This window comes from Falco naumanni, chromosome W (genome assembly GCF_017639655.2).
Source record: "Falco naumanni isolate bFalNau1 chromosome W, bFalNau1.pat, whole genome shotgun sequence".
NCBI lineage: Eukaryota > Metazoa > Chordata > Aves > Falconiformes > Falconidae > Falco > Falco naumanni.
In genome coordinates this window covers 27,465,615-27,489,891 of record NC_054079.1, presented here as the reverse complement: position 1 = coordinate 27,489,891, position 24,277 = coordinate 27,465,615, and the positions used below count along the sequence as shown (strand labels likewise).

The following is a 24,277-nucleotide window of genomic DNA, read 5'->3' as shown; positions in this document are numbered from 1 at the left end:
ATTAAGTTGTTTACATTAACTACAGCTATTACAGTTCTTTTTTAAAATCAAATACAGAATCATTAGTTATTGAAAACAGCAATAAAAAAACAACCTCCATACCAGAATTATGTGTTTGGGTCTCGAGAAGAGCATTTTTTAGTAGTTCTCAGACCCAATAAGGATGCAGAGGATAAAGAAGAAGTTTCCTAGGTAAGCTCCATCCTTGGCTTGGTAGACAGTTGAGAATGATATACACACACCCTTCTCCCCCTACCACACTCCACAGAACAAACATATAGCAGTCTTGTCAGGTTCTTCATGTACACATCTACTTATTTCTCTCATATCCACATACTCAAACACTTGAAACTTTACCACTTGTTTTGGCAAGTTCATTCCACAGGACCACTTAAATCAAATAGTAGCTTTTGCTCATTTACCACTCCATCTGCTCTACTTCCGTAGACAATATGGAACATCCCACAGAAAGACGCCTCAAACTCTAAGACATATCCTTATTTTATGCAAAGGCTATCTATCAAGCATATTTTATGTCAATTAGACTTTTACTTTATTTTTGAAAAAAAATATGTATACCCTTCAGTAATAACTGAACATTTTAATTTCATAGTGCAATACATTATAATAGGCACACTAGTTGAAAACAATCATATGCTAAAGCTTCTTATCCAATTTTTTTAACCAACAAGTTTTTACACATGCAGCATAGCAAACTAAAAACCTACTAGAGTACTTAATGTCCAAAACAGCTGTCCATCTGTCCTTGCAACACACTGGCCAATTTTTGAAGGAATAAGAAGCACTGAAATGGAACCAGCTGTAATGGGAGTCTTGAAGAAGATATTGTAATTGAGGTGCTAGTGATCTTGAGCAGGCCATGTCTGCTCTATTGAGCCTTGTACTTAGGGCTTGAGAAGCCCATATGTTAGCATGAGTAGCTGCTGTAAGGGTATCTGCTGGAATGTCCCATGCTGAGTTGTGCTGCACATTGGTGGATGCTATGATAGAGAAAACATTGCAACATGTCAGAAGATATGATTCTGCTTGTTACACAAAATAAAAGGTGCCATGGCATGAGAGGGAGGAAGATCCTCTCCATGGATGGGATCTGTGCAGCATGCCATGGGAAAATCCATCTGGGGTCTATCTGAAGCTGCACAAAAGCAAGGTTCCCAGCATCTGAAGGGATGTAAGATTTACTTGCTATCTATATTCCTCTTCGTATTATATAATATTAAACCAGATATTTTATTATGCGATTTATTGTTGGGCCTTCCTTAGAGATCCAGAAAGAACCCTACACTCTCCTTTCTTCTCCCACTCTGATGCAGAACACCAGCTCATCAAAAACATTCAGCACACAGCAGCCTTAATTCAGAACAATCCAAACACAGTTGAAGCCTCTGAAGAAATAACCAGTGAGGAAGAAAACCAAATTGTTATTTTTCTTTATTTGCCAAGAGACAGAACCATCTCAAAGCTTTAATGAAGTCTCCTAGGTATTCTCTCTTTTCAAAAGAATTACAAATTGTGTTATTTGTGCTTTCATTCTCTCTTATATAATAGTCCATTCTTACTGTAGCATGAAACAACATGGAGAGGATTCTTGCGGCGAATGAAGAGACGGGACGCAGCTTGATGCAAGCAAATGTCAATTTATTGTACAGAAGCACGAGGTTTTATACACTTTCAGAAGCTGCGCGTTTTAAACTAATTGGTTCTTGAAGCTAAGCCTTGCATACTAGGCAATCTCTGATTGGTGGTTAACTACCAGCAATTAACAACAAGGTGTTATCTTTCCTTGGCGCCATCCTTGGCGCCATCCGTCCTCCGCCCCCCTGTGCTCTGCAAACATGCCTCATCATGTTAATTGTTGTCTAGACAAGCTCGAGCAAATTCCCCTCAGCTAACTGATTGCCGCGCATGGTCCCAGTTTGCAGACCGCTCCTGCATCTCCCCCTTCCTGTTGCACAAAAAGAACCTTTGAAACCGAACGAGTAAAAACAATGTATAAGTAATAGAACAAATAAAAACCCAACTGAGACATTTTATCAATGTCAAAATAACCCACTGTCTTTGTTCCGTACAATTTACAATTTCCCCTTTTTGTTTTTGAACAGCTAGTACCAGGTTTGCCATGTTCTGCAGGGCCCTTGCAAACATGACAGCAACCAAGGTAATAGCAAACAATACTGCCAATTGAATGAATGGATGCCAAAAAAGGCTGAAATTTTCTCAGATTTTGGTAACATGTTGCTGCAATGGGGCGCCTAAAATCCATTCAGCACATACCATCAAATTCCTCACAGCCATGTCCCTGAACCAACAACAAAAAGCAGTGGCAATTTTGACTCACATTCTTAACTGCCTACCAAACAAGGTGATTTAACTCTTTAATGCTTTCCCTGCTGTTACTCTGGATAAGAGAAGAACCGCTGCGACACGTTCCCATCATAGCCTCCTACTACATTAGCATCTACAGAAAGACAATTATCGACATTCAAAGTGTAAACAATATCATCTTCTTTTGGATTAACATTATACATAGGTGGAAGGGCACACCAAACAAGAACTGGTTCAGTCAAAAAGTTCAAAACATAGCATGCCTTCTCTGAACATACCTCTGGGGTCATTCCCTTCATTCCCTCTCTTTTTTATGCAAAGAGAAACACTTTTACCATAACAGAGAAGCCCCTATCTACATCTCTGAGCCTGGACACAAACCGCAGCTGTATGCTCCACCAGGCTCAGGGCAGGAATCATTCATGCAGTTACACAGCTATATATCTCTACAAGCATGCAGACACCTATGAAACACTAGATAACCATGTTTATCTTTCCTAGTCTCCTTCACAATACCTAGCTGTTCTCTCATCTCTTGTTAGGTCAAATATTCTCCAGTTTCCTCTCCTATCTCTCTCTTCAGACATTCTCTATCCTCTTTTTTGCTTAATTGCGACGAGGCAAAGGGGGTTGTGTAGCTGGGTGACCATGACCTGCTTTATGTTACAATCAACTAAACACTGAATACAGAAAAAAAAGTATGGGAGACATAAGGCAAACATCAATAAGGTGGTTAAAGGTAATTATAATAAATCCTGTAATAGTTTCGAGTCATGGCCCAAAGTTTCCCAGCCGTGAGAAGAGACCAAAGGCATCCCGCCCCTGGCTCTGTTGCACATCTTTGTTTTAAGGCTTTTGAGTTTTGGATACTTTTGTAAATTAATTCACAGTGGTCACTCAGATTCACGTAACACATCCTATCAAAGTCTTCACACTTGTGTCCCTGTGCTAATAATAAAAATCAATAGCAACTCGGTTCTGTAGCAACATACGATGGACAGAATCAACATCTGTTAATAAGCCAGAAAAAAAAAGAACAGTATTTGTAATATTACTTTGTTTAGCAAGCCAGCAGCCTGATTTACTAAGCAAGTTAAGAGCGTGTACTATTCTTACAGAAGAGATTAGAGAAGCAAAAATCTGTTATGCTGCATTCCAGAACTCAGCCTGAGAATTACAGTCTGCTGTGAGTTCTGCGTTACAATCATTTGACACATGTTGGGGTTGCGATTGTGAAAGTTGCCCATTTACAATTTTCATTGACATTATCACAGCTAGTTGTTTTAAAAGCAACCCTTGAGCTTCCTCTTGCTCGACTTGTTGCAAAATATTCTGAAGCCAATCAATCAAGTTAGTATTAAAGTTAGTGACTCTCTAGGACCCTGCAAGACTGTGGCAAGACTCCCGCATCCTGACTGCCTTAATAGCCATCTCATTCATTTGCAAAGAGTTGTCCCTGGGATACCTTGCCTGAGTCACAGAATCGGCACAGTTAATTTTCTCCAGCCAACTGCTCATAGTTAACAGCAATTCCCCGATTAAGGTTTTCAATCAAGGCCACTATACATAGCTCACAAAAATCAAATAACCACATCATAGACTGTATCAGTTAGTACCATACAAAGCAATAACTTCCAATCATGCAGTGTGAGCGTATAAGGCTCTGCCATCACTTCAAGAAGGGACATAGCAAATGTACTATGAATCCTCCCTTCCCGCACTGCTTTGCTTAACTCTTTAACAGCCTCGTATTGCACAGGCTGCCACTCTGCAGGTTGATTTGTCTGACAAAATACTGACCATGCCATAGCGACTCCCAAAACCCATCACTTAAGTGTTTCCCACTTGCATTCCTGCCACCAATCCCTCAGACTCCCTTTCACCCTCCCCAGAAGTACAATCAATGCATCAGGAGAGACAAGGGGGTGGGGGAAAGGTCCAGCTCCTTTTCCAGATCTATGGGACCTGGATCAAAAGGTTTATCAGTGTCAATGGAATCATTGTCCAAGTTGTCCTGTTCCCATGCTTGGTCCTGTGTTGTGAGGGTCGCTGCAATCAGTGACAGAAGCTTTGGAGGCAGAGGAGGTGTGGACAGAATCGCCATCACTGACGGTGTCTTGAGAAGAGTCGTGCTGTCGGTGGAATTTACAGCTTCCTCTGGTTTAGCACCGTTAGTAGAATTAGTCCACACTTGGCAAAGAGTAGTCAGAATTTGCCACCAAGATGCTAAATGCATTCCCGACACGGAGTTCCCCCCCGCGGCAGCATCATACAACTGGCTGCTGTATGTGCACACTTTCATTCTTTCAAAGTCTCTAAAGTTTCTTGGCTGCTCACCTGTCTCGATGAATACAGGTGTTATCCTCGGGGTTTAGGTTGTCCGCCTGGTCCAGACAGCAAGACGATCGTTCAGCCAAGCCGTCTCCTCCGGAACGCAGCCCTCTTCCACGAGCTGTCTTTTTTCCGTCCTTATTCTTCCAAGGCTTCGGAACACCACCATAGGGGTCACCATTTGAGGAGACTGAGGCACGGACTCCCTGATCTGACTAGAAGACCCTTCGTGAGTCCATATACGTCTCTTTCTGGGGACGAACCCTGATTCCCCATTACGGATTTCCCACAGCTCACCTCTCAACTCCGGAGGGATTTCTGCCGGCTCCTGCTTCCTTTCAGCAGATCATTCAAAGTTCTGTGGGATTCGCTGCAAGTCGCTCAGATAGGCGATTCGAGAGCCCTTCACGTCAGATCCTTAAACGCATCACGTCGGGGTCACCAATTTGCGGCGAATGAAGAGACGGGACGCAGCTTGATGCAAGCAAATGTCAATTTATTGTACAGAAGCACGAGGTTTTATACACTTTCAGAAGCTGCGCGTTTTAAACTAATTGGTTCTTGAAGCTAAGCCTTGCATACTAGGCAATCTCTGATTGGTGGTTAACTACCAGCAATTAACAACAAGGTGTTATCTTTCCTTGGCGCCATCCTTGGCGCCATCCGTCCTCCGCCCCCCTGTGCTCTGCAAACATGCCTCATCATGTTAATTGTTGTCTAGACAAGCTCGAGCACATTCCCCTCAGCTAACTGATTGCCGCGCATGGTCCCAGTTTGCAGACCGCTCCTGCAGATTCTATCAAAAACTCAAGGAGCTGACCAAGCCAGACACTGCATTAAGATGAAAGGCTGTGGAGAGAGGATGGGGCTGAAATCATATAACCATTAAGTTGGCCTATTACTAATGGAAAACCAGTGATTATAGGAATGGAGACAGAATTGTGAGACTGACAGGAAGTTTTTCAGTTATAACTGTGAGGACTAGAGGACTCTCTAAGGAACAAAACTAAAGGATGCATGCATAGTGGTATTCAGGCAAAAAAAAGCACAGCACTTTTTGACAAGAGCTGAGGTGGTGGGGAGGAATAGAAGCGACAAAGTTACTTCAAGTGAACTAGGAAGTGGGAACTACTAGGAAACAAAGTTTGAAAAGCACTAAATGAAAACAAAGAACTATAGAAGATGAGGAACATCAGAGAAACAAGAGAAAGCTTCCACTTCAAGAAAATTTTTTAATGGTTCAAAGGAATCAAGATTAAAGACATATCCAAAGCAATCTTTCAGCAGCTAAAAGCTCTCAAGTGTGTGTGAGACTCCAGGTAAGGCAGATGCAGATTAAATGTTCGAGGTCCACCCCTCGATCCCAGGCCCATCTATATGTTGCATTGCAGGAGCGGTCTGCAAACTAGGACCATGTGCGGCAATCAGTTAGCTGAGGGGAGTTTGCTCCAGCTTGTCTAGACAACAATTAACATGATGAGGCATGTTTGCAGAGCACAGGGGAGTGGGAGACGGATGGCACCAAGGATGGCGCCAAGGAAAGGTAACAGCTTGCTGTTAATTGATGGCAGTTAACCACCAATCAGGGATTGCCTAGTATGCACGGCTTAGCTTCAAGAACCAATCTGTTTCAAACGCGCAGCTTCTGAAATAGTATAAAAACGCGTGCTTCTGTATAATAAATTGACATTTGCTTGCATCAAGCTGCATCCCGTCTCTTCATTCGCCGCAAATTGGTGACCCCGACGTGATGCGTTTAAGGATCTGACGTGAAGGGCTCTCGAATCGCCTATCTGAGCGACATGCAGCGAATCCCACAGAACTTTGAATGATCTGCTGAAAGGAAGCAGGAGCCGGCCTGAAATCCCTCCGGAGTTGAGAGGTGAGCTGTGGGAAATCCGTAACGGGGAATCAGGCTTCGTCCCCAGAAAGAGACGTATATGGACTCATGAAGGGTCTTCTAGTCAGATCAGGGAGTCCGTGCCTCAATCTCCTCAAATGGTGACCCCTATGGTGGTGTTCCGAAGCCTTGGAAGAATAAGGACGGAACTGGTCGATAAAAAAGGCAGCTCGTGGAAGAGGGCTGCATTCCGGAGGAGACGGCTTGGCTGCACGATCATCTTGCTGTCTGGACCAGGTGGACAACCTAAACCCCGAGGATAACACCTGTATTCATCGAGACAGGTGAGCAGCCAAGAAACTTTAGAGACTTTGAAAGAATGAAAGTGTGTACATACAGCAGCCAATTGTATGATGCTGCCACGGAGGGGAACTCCGTGTCGGGAATGCATTTAGCATCTTGGTGGCAAATTCTGACTACTCTTTGCCAAGTGTGGACTAATTCTACTAACGGTGCTAAACCAGAGGAAGCTGTAAATTCCACCGACAGCACGACTCTTCTCAAGACACCGTCAGTGATGGCGATTCTGTCCACACCTCCTCTGCCCCCAAAGCTTCTGTCACTGACTGCAGCGACCCTCACAACACAGGACCAAGCACGGGAACAGGACAACTCGGACAATGATTTTATTGACACTGATAAACCTTTTGATCCAGGTCCTAAAGATCTGGAAAAGGAGCTGGACCTTTCCCCCACCCCCTTGTCTCTCCTGATGCATTGATTGTATTTTTGGGGAGGGTGAAAGGGGGTCTGAGGGATTGGTGGCAGGAATGCAAGTGGGAAGCACTTAAGTGATGGGTTTTGGGAGTCGCTATGGCATGTTCAGTATTTTATCAGACAGATCAACCTCGAGAGTGGCAGCCTGTGCAATACGAGGCTGTTAAAGAGTTAAGCAAAGCAGTGGGGGAAGGGAGGATTCATAATGAGAGAACAGCTAGGTATTGTGAAGGAGAATAGGAAAGATAAACATGGTTATCTAGTGTTTAATAGGTGTCTACATGCTTGTAGAGATATATTGCTATGTAACTACATGAATGATTCCTGTCCTGAGCCTTGTGGAGCATAAAGCTGCGGTTTGTGTCCAGGCTCAGAGATGTAGATAGGGGCTTCTCTGTTATGGTAAAAGTGTTTCTCTTTGCATAAAAAAGAGAGGGAATGAAGGGAATGACCCCAGAGGTATGTTCAGAGAAGGCATGCTATGTTTCGAACTTTTTGACTGAACCAGTTCTTGTTTGGTGTGCCCTTCCACCTATGTATAATGTTAATCCAAAAGAAGATGATATTGTTTACACTTTGAATGTCGATAATTGTCTTTCTGTAGATGCTAATGTAGTAGGAGGCTATGATGGGAACGTGTCACAGCGGTTCTTCTCTTATCCAGAGTAACAGCAGGGAAAGCATTAAAGAGTTAAATCACATTGTTTGGTAGGCAGTTAAGAATGTGAGTCAAAATTGCCACTGCTTTTTGTTGTTGGTTCAAGGACATGGCTGTGAGGATTTTGATGGTATGTGCTGCGTGGATTTTAGGCGCCCCATTGCAGCAACATGTTACCAAAATCTGAGAAAATGTCAGCCTTTTTGGCATCCATTCACTCAATTGGCAGTATTGTCTGTTTGCTATTACCTTGGTTGCTGTCATGTTTGCAAGGGCCCTGCAGAACATGGCAAACCTGGTACTAGCTGTTCAAAAACAAAAAGGGGAAATTGTAAAATTGTACGGAACAGAGACAGTGGGTTATTTTGACACTGATAATATGTCTCAGTTGGTTTTTTATTTGTTCTATTACTTATACCTTGTTTTTACTCGTTCGGTTTCAAAGGTTCTTTTTGTGCAACAGGAAGGGGGAGATGCAGGAGCGGTCTGCAAACTAGGACCATGCGCGGCAATCAGTTAGCTGAGGGGAGTTTGCTCCAGCTTGTCTAGCCAACAATTAACATGATGAGGCATGTTTGCAGAGCACAGGGGAGTGGGAGACGGATGGCGCCAAGGATGGCGCCAAGGAAAGGTAACAGCTTGCTGTTAATTGATGGCAGTTAACCACCAATGAGGGATTGCCTAGTATGCAGTGCTTATCTTCAAGAACCAATCTGTTTAAAACGTGCAGCTTCTGAAAGTGTATAAAAACGCGTGCTTCTGTATAATAAATTGACATTTGCTTGCATCAAGCTGTGTCCCGTCTCTTCATTCGCCGCATTGCATCTCATCCTTGATGACCTGAAGTGTCATAGGCCCATCGAGCTATGAATAATTCCCCTTTATGTTGCCAATCCAAATCTACTTGTGCCACTTCAATCTTGGCTGCTTGATCTACCTGCTGGTTGTTTGCAAGTTCCTCAGTGGCCCGACTCTTGGGTACATGAGCATCTACATGATGTACTTTTACAACCAGGTTGTCCACCCGTGTAGAGGAATTTTTAAAGGACTGAGGACATATGTTACCATTGTCCGGGTTGGACAACCCAGGCCTGTTAGTTGAAGCTGCAGAGCAACTTTAAATTGTCCTTGGAACAAGCAGTGTGAGAAAGAAAACAAGCTATGCACAAACAAGAAGCCACGTGCAGAGCAAGTCCTGGGAACCGCAAAATCAACACACTCTCATCGGCACACTCTGATCAGGCGCCTGCAGCATGCTCACCAATCAGCGACACAGACGCCCGCGTGACCAGAAACTTTTATCCAATCACCTGTGTGTAGAGTCGTGTGAGCTGTCGGTTTAAGTTATAAATATGACCTGTTTGTTTAATAAAGTGAGCACGGCATGTAGCCATATTGGTGTGATTGTCGTGACTTGGCCAACTCTCCACGGGGGACCCTCTTCGCACCCGGACAGTAATATCTTGCCATAATGCAGCAGCCCAAATGGGTTTACCTCTGCGTTGCCAATTACTTTGCTTCCATTGCTGCAACCACCCCCACAGGGCATTTGCCACCATCCATGAATCAGTATAGAGGTAAACTATTGGCCATTTCTCTCATTCAGCAATGTCTAAAGCCAGCTGGATAGCTTTCACCTCTGCAAACTGACTCTATTCACCTCCTTCAGCAGTTTCTGTGACTTGTCATAGGGGAATCCATACAGCTGTCTTCCATCTCCGATGCTTTCCTATAATATGGCAGGACCAATCAGTAAACAAGGCATATTGCTTCTCATATTCTGGCAGTTTATTATACAATGGGGGACACTTCAGCAATGTCACCTCTTCCTCTGGTGACATTCTGAAATCTTTACCTTCTGGCCAGTCCATAATCACTTCCAGGATTCCTGGACAACTGGGGTTTCCCATTCAAGCTCATTGTGTGATCAATGCGACCCACTTCATGCAGCAGCAGTTGCGTGATCTGTAGAGTAGAGGAGATCCTCCTTTTGAACTTCCAGCCCAGCACTGGCAACCGGGTCACCAGAAGGAGTTGTGTGTCAGTACCAATCATGTCCAAAGAGACTCAAACCCTTTCATAAGCTGCCAATATCTCTTTTTCAGTTGCAGTATAGCGGGCCTCAGATCCTCTATATGTTATCAACATTGTTCTCACACCAAATCCCAAACACAGCACTGTTCCAGCTGCTAAGAAGAAAATTAACTCTGTCCCATCTGGAACTAGGGCACATCCATAACACCATAAAAATGTTAGTTGTGCAAAAGGAGGAAACATCTTGAGATACATAAGAATATTGTTTGGCTTAAAATTTCCCCAACTTTTTTTTTCCTCAGATAGGAGGCTGACACACATATTAACATGTAGCAGCCTCAAAGAAGAGGATGTTGCTTAGTACAACCTTCCTGTATACATATCACCCCAGTGTTAAGAGATGTTATAAATAGCCATTGCATGCAGCAGGTTCAGGGACTGGCTGATGGAGCCCAGCCAGGAGACCCGAGGGTCTCCATCCCAGGCTGATGGATGCAGCTGCTGCTTTCACATTTGCAGGTTCAAGCAGTGAGGCTGAGAGTGTACCCCTGTACTAGATTTGTATGACAAGGTTTTGGTAGCAGGGGGGTTACAGGGATGGTTTCTGTGAGAAGCTGCTAGAAGCTTCCTCTATGTCCAATGGAGCCAATGCCAGCCAGCTTCAAAATGGACTTGCCACTGGCCAAGGATGAGCCAATCAGCGACAGTGGTAGCACCTGTATGATAACATATTTAAGAAGGGGGGGGGGGGGAAGCCTTGTACAACAGTAGCCAAAGAGAGACAAGTGAGAAAATGCAAGAGAAACAACCTGCAGACTCCAAGGTCAGTGAAGGAGGAGGAGGTGCTCAGCCCCATGTAAGTGGAGCCAAGACCCTCACTCCAGTGACTGGCACTGAGACACACCTAGTCACTTCAGTTGCTGACAACATGGGCCAGGGAGCACCTACACTCCCAGTCTGAACCCAGTTGCTGGCATCAAATCCACTCATGTCAGTCTCACCAGTGACTGGCACCTAGTCCTTATAGCACTCACACACACAGGTCAGAGAGTGAGATTACACACAGCAATAGTTATGGATTTATTAAAAGCTAGGACAGACTGCAATAATCAGCCACAGAGCTTAGTCAGACCAGTGTACTGAACAGCCCCATGTAGAAGAATGAAGCTGGGTTAATTAGCATTGATAATATACAGCTGTGGGTTGGCTTCAGGGGCAGCAGGTTGGTAGATGTAGATAAGGTGCAGCTGTGGCTGGTTCTGTTAAGTGGTTGAGAGCCAATGAAGATAGAGCAGAGAGGAAGAAGCAAGAGGAGAGAAAACACGTGCCTTAGATAAGGTGAAAGTAGCAGAGGGACTGGCATGAAGAGTGTGTTGTATGAGATGGTAAAAGACCTTGTTGCAGCTTGATAGTCTGGAGAATGCTGAGACAATTGGTGCCCTGTGTGAGGCCCTTCAGATTATGAGACTGAGTGTAATGAGCGGTGACAGCAGTGATGGCTGTGCTGGGGGATGTTTGAAGTTTTGAACAGTGATGGTGGTGCCCAGTGTAATAGAGAGAGGCAGGGATAGCCTGTGATCCAGATCGTGTTTGAGATAGGTGGGAAGAGCCTGGGGATCTGGATCAGACACTGGTAAAGGTGAGTCATTGGGATCAAAGAGAAGGAAGCCTGACTGCTGTGGAATTTAGAGACTGAGGGTAATGGGCGATAGTGGTGGAGTACATGGTCAGACGTGGCAGCAGCCCGCAGTGGTGGTGGGTCCGGCTAGACAGTGGTAACGGTTGTGCCAGGGGAAGGCGTAGGAGCAGCATGGTGTTGCAAGCGGCTCCTGCCGTGGCTGCTGCTGCTCGGCCTGGTGGTATTCTTGCTGGCATTTCTGTATTCATTGAAGGTGTCTCCAGTTGAAGAAGAAATGGGCAACCACAAGGATGTTGAGAAGTTTTTCAGGACACAGAATGATGTGTTAGTGCTGTATTCTAGATCTACTGCTGCTGAAAGCTCACTCAGGTTACTGTCCGGTATGATCCAAGAGGCGAAAGGACAAGGCACTATAAGTTCATCAGAATCCCTCTCTGAAGAAATCAAAATCCCAGGTGCTAAGAAAGCAGATAAGAAGAAAGGTGATCAACCTGCAGAAGCTGAAAAGCCCAAGATAAAAGTGAGGAAGGAATATGAATTCAGGGGCAAGTTGTCAGAATTGTATGAGAAGTTTATTTCTAAAAAGTTTGTGATGGTTGGTAAATAGATGAAGTATAAAATGTTAAAAAGAAGGAAAAAAAAGGGGGGGGATTGTAGAGGTGTTATAGAAGACTGTATGAAAAATCTATTTGTAAAAAGGTTGTAATGATTGTTAAAAACATAAGGTATGAAATGTTAAGAAAAAAAGGGGGAATTGTAGAAGAATGAAGCTGGGTTAATTAGCATTGTTAATATGCAACTTACAACTGTGGGTTGGCTTCAGGGGCAGTAGGTTGGCCAATGTCGATAAGGTGCAGGTGTGACTGGTTAAGTGGTTGAGAGCCAATGAAGAGATAGCAGCCGAGGAAGAAGCAAGAGGAGAGAGAACACGTACCCTGGATGAGGTGAGATATGGAGAAGGTAGCAGAGGGACTGGCATGAAGAGTATGCTGGTATGAGATGGTAAAAGACCTTGTTGCAGCTTGATAATTTGGAGAGGGCTGTGACAGCCCCATTTTATATGACTATCCCTTTTTATACCTGCTTTGTTCCTTCCCAATCCCTTTCCCCTAAACATTCCCTAATAGATTTTAGAACAGGTTCCCCTTGAATATCCCAAATCCTTATGTACCTCTAGTTTCCTGCTTCTTATCAGTTACAAAGACCAGGTGGCCCTCTCCAAGGCATGTAGTTTCTTGATGGCACATCAGTTAGTGACCAGAGACTTTTGGTCCTTGGCGTTGTCTCTGTTATCCCTTGTCTACCAGGTTTGTGTCTCTGTGTGTTCTTGTTAATGGATTCCCCCTTACTTATTATCTTGTTTTGCATTGAAAAGGCCCTTGATCAGATAACTTTAATGAAACAGATGGACTCCTTTTCCACATACCCTTACACTCAGTTTGTCCTGTAGCTCTTTTGTATCTATTCACAGTTCTGCATCCGTTAGATCCCTCAACGCTGTAAGCACTGCAAGACTCCCAGCGAAACACAGATTATCATTATTGTTATTTAGATCAATTAAGTAGCAGCACTTTTCATCTAATTTAGAATGAAGGATTGACTGTAGAGGGGACTGGAGCATCTCCCTTATGAGGAAAGGCTGAGGGAGCTGGGCCTGTTTAGCCTGGAGAAGAGAAGGCTGAGAGGGGATCTTATCAATGTTTACAAATATCTTAAGGGGAGTGTCAAGAGGATGGGGCCAGGCTCTTTTCAGTAGTACCAACCGACAGGTCAAGGGGCATCAAGCACAAACTGCAACACAGGAAGTTCCATCTGAATATGAGGAAGATCTTCTTTACTTTGAGGGTGACACAGCACTGCAACAGGCTGCCCAGAGAAGTTGTGGAGTCTCCTTCTCTGGAGATATTCAAAATCTGCCTGGATGTGATTCTGTGCAACCTGTTCCAGGTGAACCTGCTTTAGCAGGGGGTTGGACTAGATGATCTCCAGAAGTCCCTTCCAACCCTGACCATACTGTGATTTTATGATCTGTAATGTCCACACATGTCATGCATCAACTATAGTAGAATCAAAGTAATATAACATAAAAAAACACTATGCTGGAATTAAGTTTGGGATCACTTGTAGCGATCCTAACCAGGAGACTACTGTACACTAAAGAGTTAGTGATATACATAAATATTTAACCTGAGTAGACCCAGGCCCAGTACTGTGCTGTGCTGCACTTATAGCTTAGTGTGCTGAACTGTAAGTGCACACTTATAGCTTAATGTAGCCTGATTCTGTGATAGGAGTAAGACACATTACTGTGCCTAATGTATTAGCATTGACGTTACCACTCTTTATTACCTGTGAGGGTCACTATGGTAAACCACAAATATTTAGAATAGGAAGGGAATGTGAAGAAGAAGAAAAATCCACTAAAAGAGAAATCTCTCTTTAATCAACTAAAAATTTTACCTTGAGTGAATTTAGTACGTATACTCGTTAAAAAGCCAGAAAGATTTCAAATTGTAACACTAAAAATTAGCTACTGGACCTGTAAAACAAACATTAGTAATACAGTAAAATCAATGTGTTTCATTTAAAAAAAATGTACCTTGTGAATGGAACATTTATGCAAATCTCACCTTGTCACTGTCATTGCTGCAAATGTGTTCTTGATCGATTGACTGGCATTGCAATGAAGTGCCAATGCTACCTACAAGAGAAGCGGGGGAGGGGAAGGAAAAAAATTCATTAAAATTAAAACCCAATTCCTATGAATGCTATAGACAACTGTATCAGCAGGAAACTAATTTTACACAGCAGAGATATTTGCTTGCCAAACATCTTTAATAGATAGGTCTTATATTCATGACAATAAGCAGCAGAGAGACATTTTTTAGTTTGCCAGCAATAACTTCACCCAGATTTATTTTTTAATTTCTTAAAGATAACAAAATTAGCATTTGTTCATATATCCAAAACAAACATATAAACATATGAGGTAAAGTGCATATGACCAAACTTAAGTAAGGACTAAGCTGTACTGAACCAAAATAGTTAGAAGCTGGGAACAGCTTTTGGCTGATGTGCAAATGGCTATATGTATAGAGTCTGTACTCTGTGGAAAAAATAAAAAAAGTAGAAAAAGCAGTCTCATTTATAAAGCTGAATTATTACATGGTTTCCTTGCAGAAGATGTACCTAAAGCATTTCCTTAACAATTTCTCACTGTTTTTAAAGTTTTGAAATGTGGATAATTTTATTTTGTGATTTCACATACAGCATTTTTATACATCTTTGTGGCCCGTGTTTCTTTGGACCATAAGAAGACTGATCAAATATCTTGAATGCTTGACAAAATACAGACTAGACACAGGCAAAAGTCATTGCCAGTGGAAGGTCTCCTTAGACATCTCTCCCAACATAGTTATTTGGAAAAAAATTTGTAATATTTCATTGCTTATTGTCATCACTAGTTAAAAATTTATCAGACATTAAAATTGCTTTCAATACTTTTTTCCTCCTTTTAAAGTAGAAAGTAAAGAACCATGTGTTTCAGTTAATTTCCGAGTACATTCACTTCGCTGTAAACTTATTTTGTTTAAGGACATGATCTTCAAAGTTAATTTTTTAGAAAAGTTTTAATCCCTCCATTTTCAAATTGAAAGAATGCTTAAGAACATGTCTTTTGGTTATGTACTCCCTCCACAAATAATCCCATAATTGTATTTTAGGAAAGAAAAAAACTGTCAGAAAAATTGGTAGAATCTTCCTGTTAGTCTGAAAACCCCTCACACATGATTTCAATACACTGAAATTGTTAAATAGTTGCAGACTACTTTAGTACATAAATGTAATATATGGCCATTAAACCTAGATAGATTTTGGACTTGAACCTAAAAAACTGATACCAGTTGCAAACTACATAAATTGATCCAACAGTCACAGCTTATTCAAAAGTTTTAGCATTTGTGCTCACAAGCAAACTTTGAAGTTAATCTAGGTTTCTATGGTGGGTTCACATTGTCTGGATACCAGGTACCCACCAAGCCACTCTCTCACTCCCTCTCCTCGGCAAGACAGGGGAAGTTTGTGGGTCAAGATGAGGACAAGGAGATTGCTCACCAATTACCATCATGGGCAAAACAGACTCAACTTGAGGAAATTAATTTATTGCCAAACAAAAATAGAGTAGGGTAGTGGAAAGAAAATCCCAAAACTTAAAATCACCTTCCCCCCCACCCCCCTTCTTCCCAGGCTCAACTTCAGTCCTGACTATTTACCTCATCCCCCCTCCCCTCTGCAAGGGGACAATTAATGGGGGTTGCGATCAGTTCATTACTGCCACTCCTTCCTCCTCACACTTTTTATGTGCTCCACCGTGGGGTCCCTTCCACAGGAGACAGTTCTTCACAACCTTTTCCAACACTGGTCCTTCCCGCAGGCTGCAGTTCTGCTCCAGTGTGGGTCCCCCATGGGGTCACAAGTCCTGCCAGAAAACCTGCTCTGGCATGATCTCTCCATGAGCTGCAGCTTCCTTCAGGGCATAGCCACCTGCTGTGGCATAGGGTCCTCCTTGGGCTAGAGGGTGGATATCTGATTCAAGCCAGGACTCTTAATAAATTATGGAAAGTGGCTTAGCAAGCTCCTCTGCCAGCTGCCTCAGTACCCTTTTACCTTCAGAGTACTCAGCCCCCTGAGCTGGAAGACAGGGTTGAGGAAAAGCAGAATTAAGTTCCTACAGTCCAGGAGGAAATGGTTAGTGACTTGCTGCATCACTTAGACACACACAAGTCTATGGGGCCAGATGGGATCCACCCAAGGGTACTGAGGGATCCTGCAGAAGAGCTCAATGAGCCACTTTCAATCATTTATCAGCAATCCTAGCTAACCGGGGAGGTCCTATTTGAATGGAGGTTAGCAAATTTGATGTGCATCTACAAGAAGGGCTGGAAGGAGGATCCAGGGAACTACAGGCCTGTCAGTCTCACCTCAGTGCCAGGGAAGGTTATGGAGCAGATCACCGTGAGGGCCATCATGCGGCACATACATGACAACCAGGCGATCAGGCCCAGTCAGCATGGATTTATGAAAGACAGGTCCTGCTTGATGAACCTGATCTCCTTTTATGACAAGGTGACCCACTTAGTGGATGAGGGAAAAGCTGTGGACATCGTCTTCCTGGACTTTAGTAAAGCCTTTGACACTGTTTCCACAGCATTCTCCTGGAGAAACTGGCTGCTCATGTCTTGGATGGGCGTATGCTTCGCTGGGTAAAAACTGGCTGGATAGCCAAGCCCAAAATGTTGCTCTGTATGGAGTTAGTGTTAGTAAAGAGTGACTGGAAAGCTGCCTGGCAGAAAAGGATCTCGGGGTGTTGAACAACAGCCAGCTGAATATGAGCTGGCAGTGTGCCCAGGTGGCCAAGAAGGCCAACAGCATCCTGGCTTGTATTCGGGCATAGTGTGACTGGCAGGACTAGGGAAGTGATCATCCCCCTGTACTCGGCACTGGTGAGGCTGCACCTCGAATACTGTGTTCAGTTTTTGGCCACTCAATGCAAGAAAGACATTGAGGTGCTGGAGTGTGTCCAAAGAAGGGCAATTAAGCTGGTGAAGGGCCTAGACAACAAATTTTATGAGGAGCAGCTGAAATATCTGGAGTTGTTTAGTCTGGAGAAAAGGAGGCTCAGGGGAGACCTTATTGGTCTTTACAACTACCTGAAAGAAGGTTGTTGCTAGGTGGATTTCAGTCTCTTCTCCCAAGTAACAAATGATAGGAGGAGAGGAAAAGGCCTCAAGTTGCACCAGGGGAGGTTTGGATTGGATATTAGGAAAAATTTCTGCACCAAAATGGTTGTTAAGCATCAGAACAGGCTTCCCAGGGAAGTGGTTGAGCCACCATCCCTGGAGGTATTTAAAAGACATGTAGACATGGTGCTTAGGGACATGGTTTAGTGGTGGACTTGGCAGTGCTTGGTTTATGGTTGGACTCAATCAACCTGTGATAGATAGTAAACTGTTTGTTCATCAATTTTAGTTCAAAGACAATGGAGAAGGAGGTTGCCACAGAAACTATATAAGGCTAACTGCAAGGCTAACTATATTGCTACATTGTGTAAGACTAACCGGAAGCGCTCAACTAACCAAATGTGGTAAAGCAAGATAACATTGTGTAGGGGTCAAGGAAGCAAGGAAAAAGGAAATACAGAAGTACGAGGCAAGGAATTCGTGACGTGAAGAAGACAAGGAGCTTTCATCCCCACGACCACCAGGAAGCCGAAGAAGACAATGAGCGACCCCTTAGCAACAAGCCACACAAACACAGAGTATACCACTAAAGGAGACACGTATACTGGAAGGCAAAGGGTATAAAACCAGTGACTCTTGGGAACTGGGTGCGCGCCGTTGGTGGAGCAGGAGACTCCCCGTCCACCCAGCGCTGTTTTGCTTGTTGCCGCTTGCTTTAATAAACTAATTTGGCTCAATTAGCTCTGGCCCTGATCAGTTATTATCGCCAACATATATAACAAATTTGGTACCGTGACTTGGATAGAGGCAATCTGGTGGGAAGCCCCATACGGGGAGGCGCCCCGCTGAAATTCAGCGGCCCTGACTGGGTGCTGTCACACCACATCCTCTATCGATGAACCCTAAATTCGACAACAAGCAAAAGAAAGCCAGCAAACCCTGTAATCTTTGTGCACAAAGCCCCGGACAAAGACGCAGGAGTGTGTGAGTATAGGCCGGTGATCCGTTCGGTTGGGGTTGGGTATCCTGGAGTGTGCTGTGTGAGACGTCCAATTGCGGGCGAAGTGAGTGCAGACCCCTTAGTAGTGCAGCTCCCATACTCCGCGAGCGGCTGGGTCACAAACGGGGGGCAGCGAGTGTGTGCGTGAGAGAAGGTACTCCGGAAGATGGGACAGAGGAACAGCAAGCCCTCTGTTCCCATGGGCGGAGGACCCCAAGTTAAGCTCCCCCACATACTGCCAGATAGTCCATTAGGTTTAATGATTAAAACCTGGGATGCTTTCCCCTCTAGGAAAGGGAAAGATAAGGCAGAAATGATATATTATTGCATGGAAAAATGGGGTGGCGAGCAGATCAGGGGAGACCACCTCTATTGGCCAGTTTTTGGATCCTTTAAGGATTGGATTTGTCAAGCTCTGAATATATATGTGAATTCTAAGGAACCCTTTAATCTGGAGGAAAGCGAGTACGCTGCCTTGTGGATAGTTACTGAGACCAGGGTGAACCCCTTCACGTTAAGCGAAGAGAAGAAGAAAAAAACTAGGACGGAGGATGAGACACCCGTGGTGCCCCCACCATACATTCCACCGCCTCCCCCTCTTACACCCTTACCACCACCCAATCCTACAGCCCCCATACATTCAGGGGATTCGGACTCAGATTCCGGCACACCAAGGGTGGAGCGGCGGGTGACCCGGAGTCACACGAGAAGGGAACAAGAGGTACAGGGCTTATTTCCCCTTCGGGAAGTCGCAATGGGAATGGTTCCCCAGCAAGGTGGGGGACAGGCTCCCGGGATTGGATATGTAGCTATACCCCTTAATTCAGGGGATGTTCAGGATTTTAAAAAAGAAATGGGGCACCTCCTGGAAGATCCTTTAGGGGTGTCAGAAAGGGTCGATTAGTTCTTGGGGCCCAATATTTATACATGGGATGAAATACAAGCTATTTGGGGTATTTTATTCACAACTGAGGAGAGGCGAATGATTAGGGCAGCTGGAATGAGGATATGGGAACAGCAACACCAGCAAGGTCCACCTGGGGATCAGAAATGGCCATTACAGCGGCCCAATTGGGATAACCAAAACCCTAACCATCAAACAGAAATGCAAGACCTCAGGAACATAATTATCCAGGGAATTAAGGAATCTGTCCCAAGGGGACAGAACATAAACAAAGCCTATAGTGAACATCAAAAAAAGGATGAAGATCCTACAGAATGGTTAGAGAGGCTTAGGAAGAACTTTCAATTATATTCGGGAGTGGACCCCAACACCCCCGCGGGGGAAGCATTGTTAAAATTCCAGTTTGTGGCAAAATCATGGGTGGACATTAGGAAGAAGTTAGAGAAGTTAGAAGATTGGCAAGCTAGAGGCTTAGAGGAATTGTTGAGACAAGCTCAGAAGGTATATGTCCGGCGGGAGGATGAGACTCATAGGAAACAAGTAAAAATGATGGTGGCGGCAGTTCGTGAAGGACAAAGAGTAGCACCCCCTCCAAGGGTAGCTGTTTCTAGGGGAGAAAAGGGCAATCAAGAAGTGGGGAGAACAAGAAGAGAAAAGGAGAAAGGAATATGTTTTTATTGTGGAAAGAGAGGACACATGAAAAGAGAATGCAGGAAAAGGGCAGCGGATGAAAGGATGTTCGAAGAAGATTAGAGGGGTCAGGGGCTCTATTTGCTGGGGACCCGTGAAAAATCTGAGCCCTTGATAAAATTAAAAGTGGGTCCCCAGCGACAAGAAATCGAGTTCCTAGCGGACTCGGGAGCAGAAAGATCTACTGTTCAAAGATTACCCCAGGGATGTTATTCAGGCAAAAGGAGAACCTTTCGGAGTCCCTATAATAAAAGATGTATTATTTGAAACCGATTCGAAAATAAGTTTAGGATCCCTGTTGTTAGTCCCTGAAACTGATTATAACCTGTTGGGAAGGGATCTAATGATTGAATTAGGAATTAGCCTGGAAGTTATGGAAAACAAATTAAGCATTAAATTGTGCCCCCTGCACACGGTAGATGAGGAAAAGATAAATCCTGAAGTATGGTACACACCCGACACTGTAGGAAAGTTAAATATTGAACCCTTTGAGGTAATAATTAGAAACCCAGAAATCCCTATAAGGATCAAACAATACCCTTTGTCTAAGGAAGGGAGACAAGGCCTGAAACATGAAATTGACAGACTATTAAAACAAGGGTTGCTAGAACCCTGCATGTCTCTCTTTAATACTCCCATACTACCTGTAAAGAAAGCTGATGGGAAATATAGATTGGTACATGTTTTAAGAGAAATGAATAAAAAAACTGTAGAAAGCTTCCCAGTGGTAGCCAATCCCCACACATTATTGAGTCAACTGGGACCAGAAGATAAGTAGTATAGTGTAATAGATTTAAAAGATGCATTTTGGGCATGTCCCCTAAAGGAAAACTGTCGTGACTATTTTGCCTTGGAATGGGAAGACCCAGACACACATAGGAAACAACAATTGAGGTGGACAGTCCTTCCCCAAGGGTTTACGGAGTCCCCTAATCTGTTTGGACAAGCATTAGAACAAATTTTACGAAATTATGATTTGGGGAAAGAGGTGACATTAGTACAATATGTAGATGACTTATTAATAGCTGGGAAAGATGAGGAAGCGGTCAGGCAAGAAAGCATAAAATTATTGAACTTTTTAAGTCTGCAAGGACTAAAAGTGTCTAAACCTAAGTTACAATTTGTGGAGAAAGAAGTAAAATATTTAGGACATAGGTTAACCAATGGCACTAAAAAACTGGACCCTGAGCAAGTGCAGGGCTGGACCCTGAGAGAGTGCAGGGAATCCTTTCAATTCCAGCCCCAAGACTAAAAGACAGGTCCGACAGTTGTTAGGACTGTTTGGCTATTGTAGACAATGGATTGAAAACTTTAGTGGGAAAGTAAAATTTTTATACCAGAAACTAACCAAGGAAGGATTAGTGAAATGGTCTCCAGAAGATGAAAAGCAATTGGAGAATCTTAAAGCAGAATTAGTAAATGCCCCAGTACTTAGTTTACCAGATTTAAAGAGGCCTTTTTTCCTGTTTGTTAACACTGATGAAGGGACAGCATTTGGAGTTCTGGCCCAGGAGTGGGCTGGGAGTAGAAAACCCGTGGCGTACATATCCAAACTTTTAGACCCCGTTAGTCGAGGATGGCCAATGTGTTTGCAAGCCATAGTGGCCACGGCCTTATTAGTTAAAGAAGCAGTAAAAATAACTTTCGGAGGCGAACTCAGAGTTATGTCCCCACATAATATCAGAGGAGTATTACAACAAAAAGCAGAGAAATGGATTACTGATGCAAGGTTAATGCAGTATGAAGGGATCTTGATATCATCCCCTAAGTTAACACTAGAAACAACCACCTTACAAAACCCCGCTCAATTTTTATATGGAGAACCTAGTAAAGAATTAACCCATGATTGTCTTAAGACCATAGAAGAACAGATAAAAATAAGACCAGACTTAGAAGAAGAGGAATTGGACGAAGGGGAAAAATTATTTGTAGATGGATCTTCTAGGGTAGTAGAAGGGAAAAGGAAATCAGGGTATTCTATCATAAATGGGAAAACCTTTGAAGCTATAGAATCAGGCTCTCTTAGCCCCAGCTGGTCAGCCCAAGCATGTGAATTATATGCAGTATTGAGGGCCCTAAGATTACTTAAAAATAAGAAAGGAACAATATACACAGATTCTAAGTATGCTTATGGGGTGGTACACACATTTGGAAAAATATGGGAAGAAAGAGGCCTAATAAATTCACAAGGGAAAGGGTTAATCCATGAGGGATTAATAACACAAATCTTACAGGCCCTGAGAGGGCCAGAGAAATTAGCTATTGTACATGTACGAGGGCACCAGACGGGGCTAAGTGCTATAGTGAGAGGGAATAATTTGGCAGATCAGGAGGCCAGACGGGCAGCCTTGTTACCCTTACGGGTTAAAGAACAGACCAGAGAAGACTGTCCTAACTGTGGTGGAGACTTAGAAGAGGAGCCATGTTATGCATGCTGGGAGGACTTCGGGGTAGACGGAATACGCTGTGCTTGTGACAATCCAGAGAAAAAACATTGTCTTTTGCATGGCCCCATACGTACTCTCAGTTTTACTACACAAGAGAAAACCAAATTAACCCAAATAGGAATAAAAGAAACACCTAAGGGGAAATGGGAACTACTGGATGGTAGAGAAGTCCTCCCCAAATCACTTGCCTTAAAAATACTACGAACAATTCACGAGAAGACCCATTGGGGAACACAGGCATTAATAGATCAATTTACCATTAAATATATGTGCATTGGAATTTATAATTTGGCTAAACAAATAACACAAAGCTGTATAACCTGTCAAAAGGTTAACAAACAACAGCTAAGGAAATGGGTAATGTGGGGAAGAGAATTAGCACACCGACCTTTCTCCCATATACAAATAGATTTCACTGAATTGCCAAAAATAGGGAGGCATAAATATCTGCTAGTAATAATAGACCATTTAACTCATTATGTGGAAGCGTTCCCTACCGCCAGAGCTACCACTCAAACTGTAGTAAAAATACTTTTGGAGGAAATTATCCCGTGCTACGGGATAATAGAGATAATTGACTCAGACAGAGGCCCGCATTTCGTGTCAAAAGTGGCGAGGGACGTCTTCTCAGCACTAGGAACCCAATGGCAATATCATACCCCCTGGCACCCGCAGAGCTCAGGAAGAGTTGAAAGAATGAATGGAGAAATTAAGAAACAATTAACCAAATTAATGCTAGAAACAAAGATGTCATGGATAAAATGCCTCCCTCTAGCCTTGCTAAATCTAAGAACGCAACCCCGAATGGATGTAGGGATTTCCCTTTTGAAATGCTTTATGGAATGCCCTATGATATGGAAGCCCCTGTGGATCATTCGCGTCTCGAGAACTCTCAAATTAGTTTGTACATAACACAATTAATGACTAGAAGAGAGGAGTTATGTAAAAAGGGCCTTTTAGCACAGCGTCCCCCTTTGGATATAACAATCCATAAAATTAGGCCAGGAGATAAAGTATTAATTAAGACTTGGAGAGAAGCATCTTTGACACCTCATTGGGAAGGACCCTATGTTGTTTTGCTTACTACAGAAACAGCTGTAAGAACTGCTGAAAAAGGATGGACTCACGCTAGTAGAGTGAAAGGACCTATTTCGGTACATGCCGAGAAGCCCTGGAAAATCACTAGCATGCCTGGAGATCTGAAGGTCACCCTTCAAAGATAAGGACTTGAGGCCGGATTAAAATTGCTACTAATGAACTCTGTACAATTAATCCAAGGGACCCGATTTAGTGAGTTGGCTGGATTTAGCTACACTATTGTTACTGATTTTAGGGTTCATTGTGGGATTCGAGATTGTAATTGTTACCCCTTTGTATGCTTTGTTTGTAAAGTTTGCCAAGAATGGTGGTGGACTCGTTATGGAGGCAGACTGCCCAGGGGAATTTGTGGAGAGTGCTATCGAATAGAGAGAAAAATTACTAAGACAACCTTAAAAATAGGAGAAATAACTGGAAAAATACCGAAACAATCTCGCGAATGGTGGGAAATATTTGTTAAAGGGGCTAATCCTGCAAATTATTGTTACCATTCCAACGAACCAGCCCCATTAATAGTCCAAATTGTAAAGAGGTGTTGCAAAAAAGTCCTAAATAAGATCCAGTGGATCCGGTGCGACTTACAAGTAAAAGACAAAAATTGGGAATCGTACAAGAACAGAAAGGGGCGCACTAATGAACCTCCCAGACATTACCTCTGCTGCCGAGAAGATGAAACACCTCGCGGCTTGCAGCAACCAAGTCGGCGAGCGAGGCAGAGAGGAAGAAAGGTGTGGAGGCAAGACCCCACCGAGTGGGACAGCGCTGAGGCATTGCG

At 43.6% G+C, this 24,277-nt stretch overlaps 1 protein-coding gene across 1 annotated transcript in view; it reads right to left on the bottom strand.

The window, feature by feature from the left end:
- The window catches only part of LOC121080459 (E3 ubiquitin-protein ligase RNF38-like), a 170,297-nt gene that overhangs the window by 70,281 nt on the left and 75,739 nt on the right, over positions 1-24,277 (bottom strand). Inside the window, exon 3 of the mRNA XM_040578468.1 lies at positions 14,256-14,326. Within this exon, the coding sequence (XP_040434402.1) occupies positions 14,256-14,326 (71 nt within the window). The remainder of the gene's footprint in view (positions 1-14,255; positions 14,327-24,277) is intronic.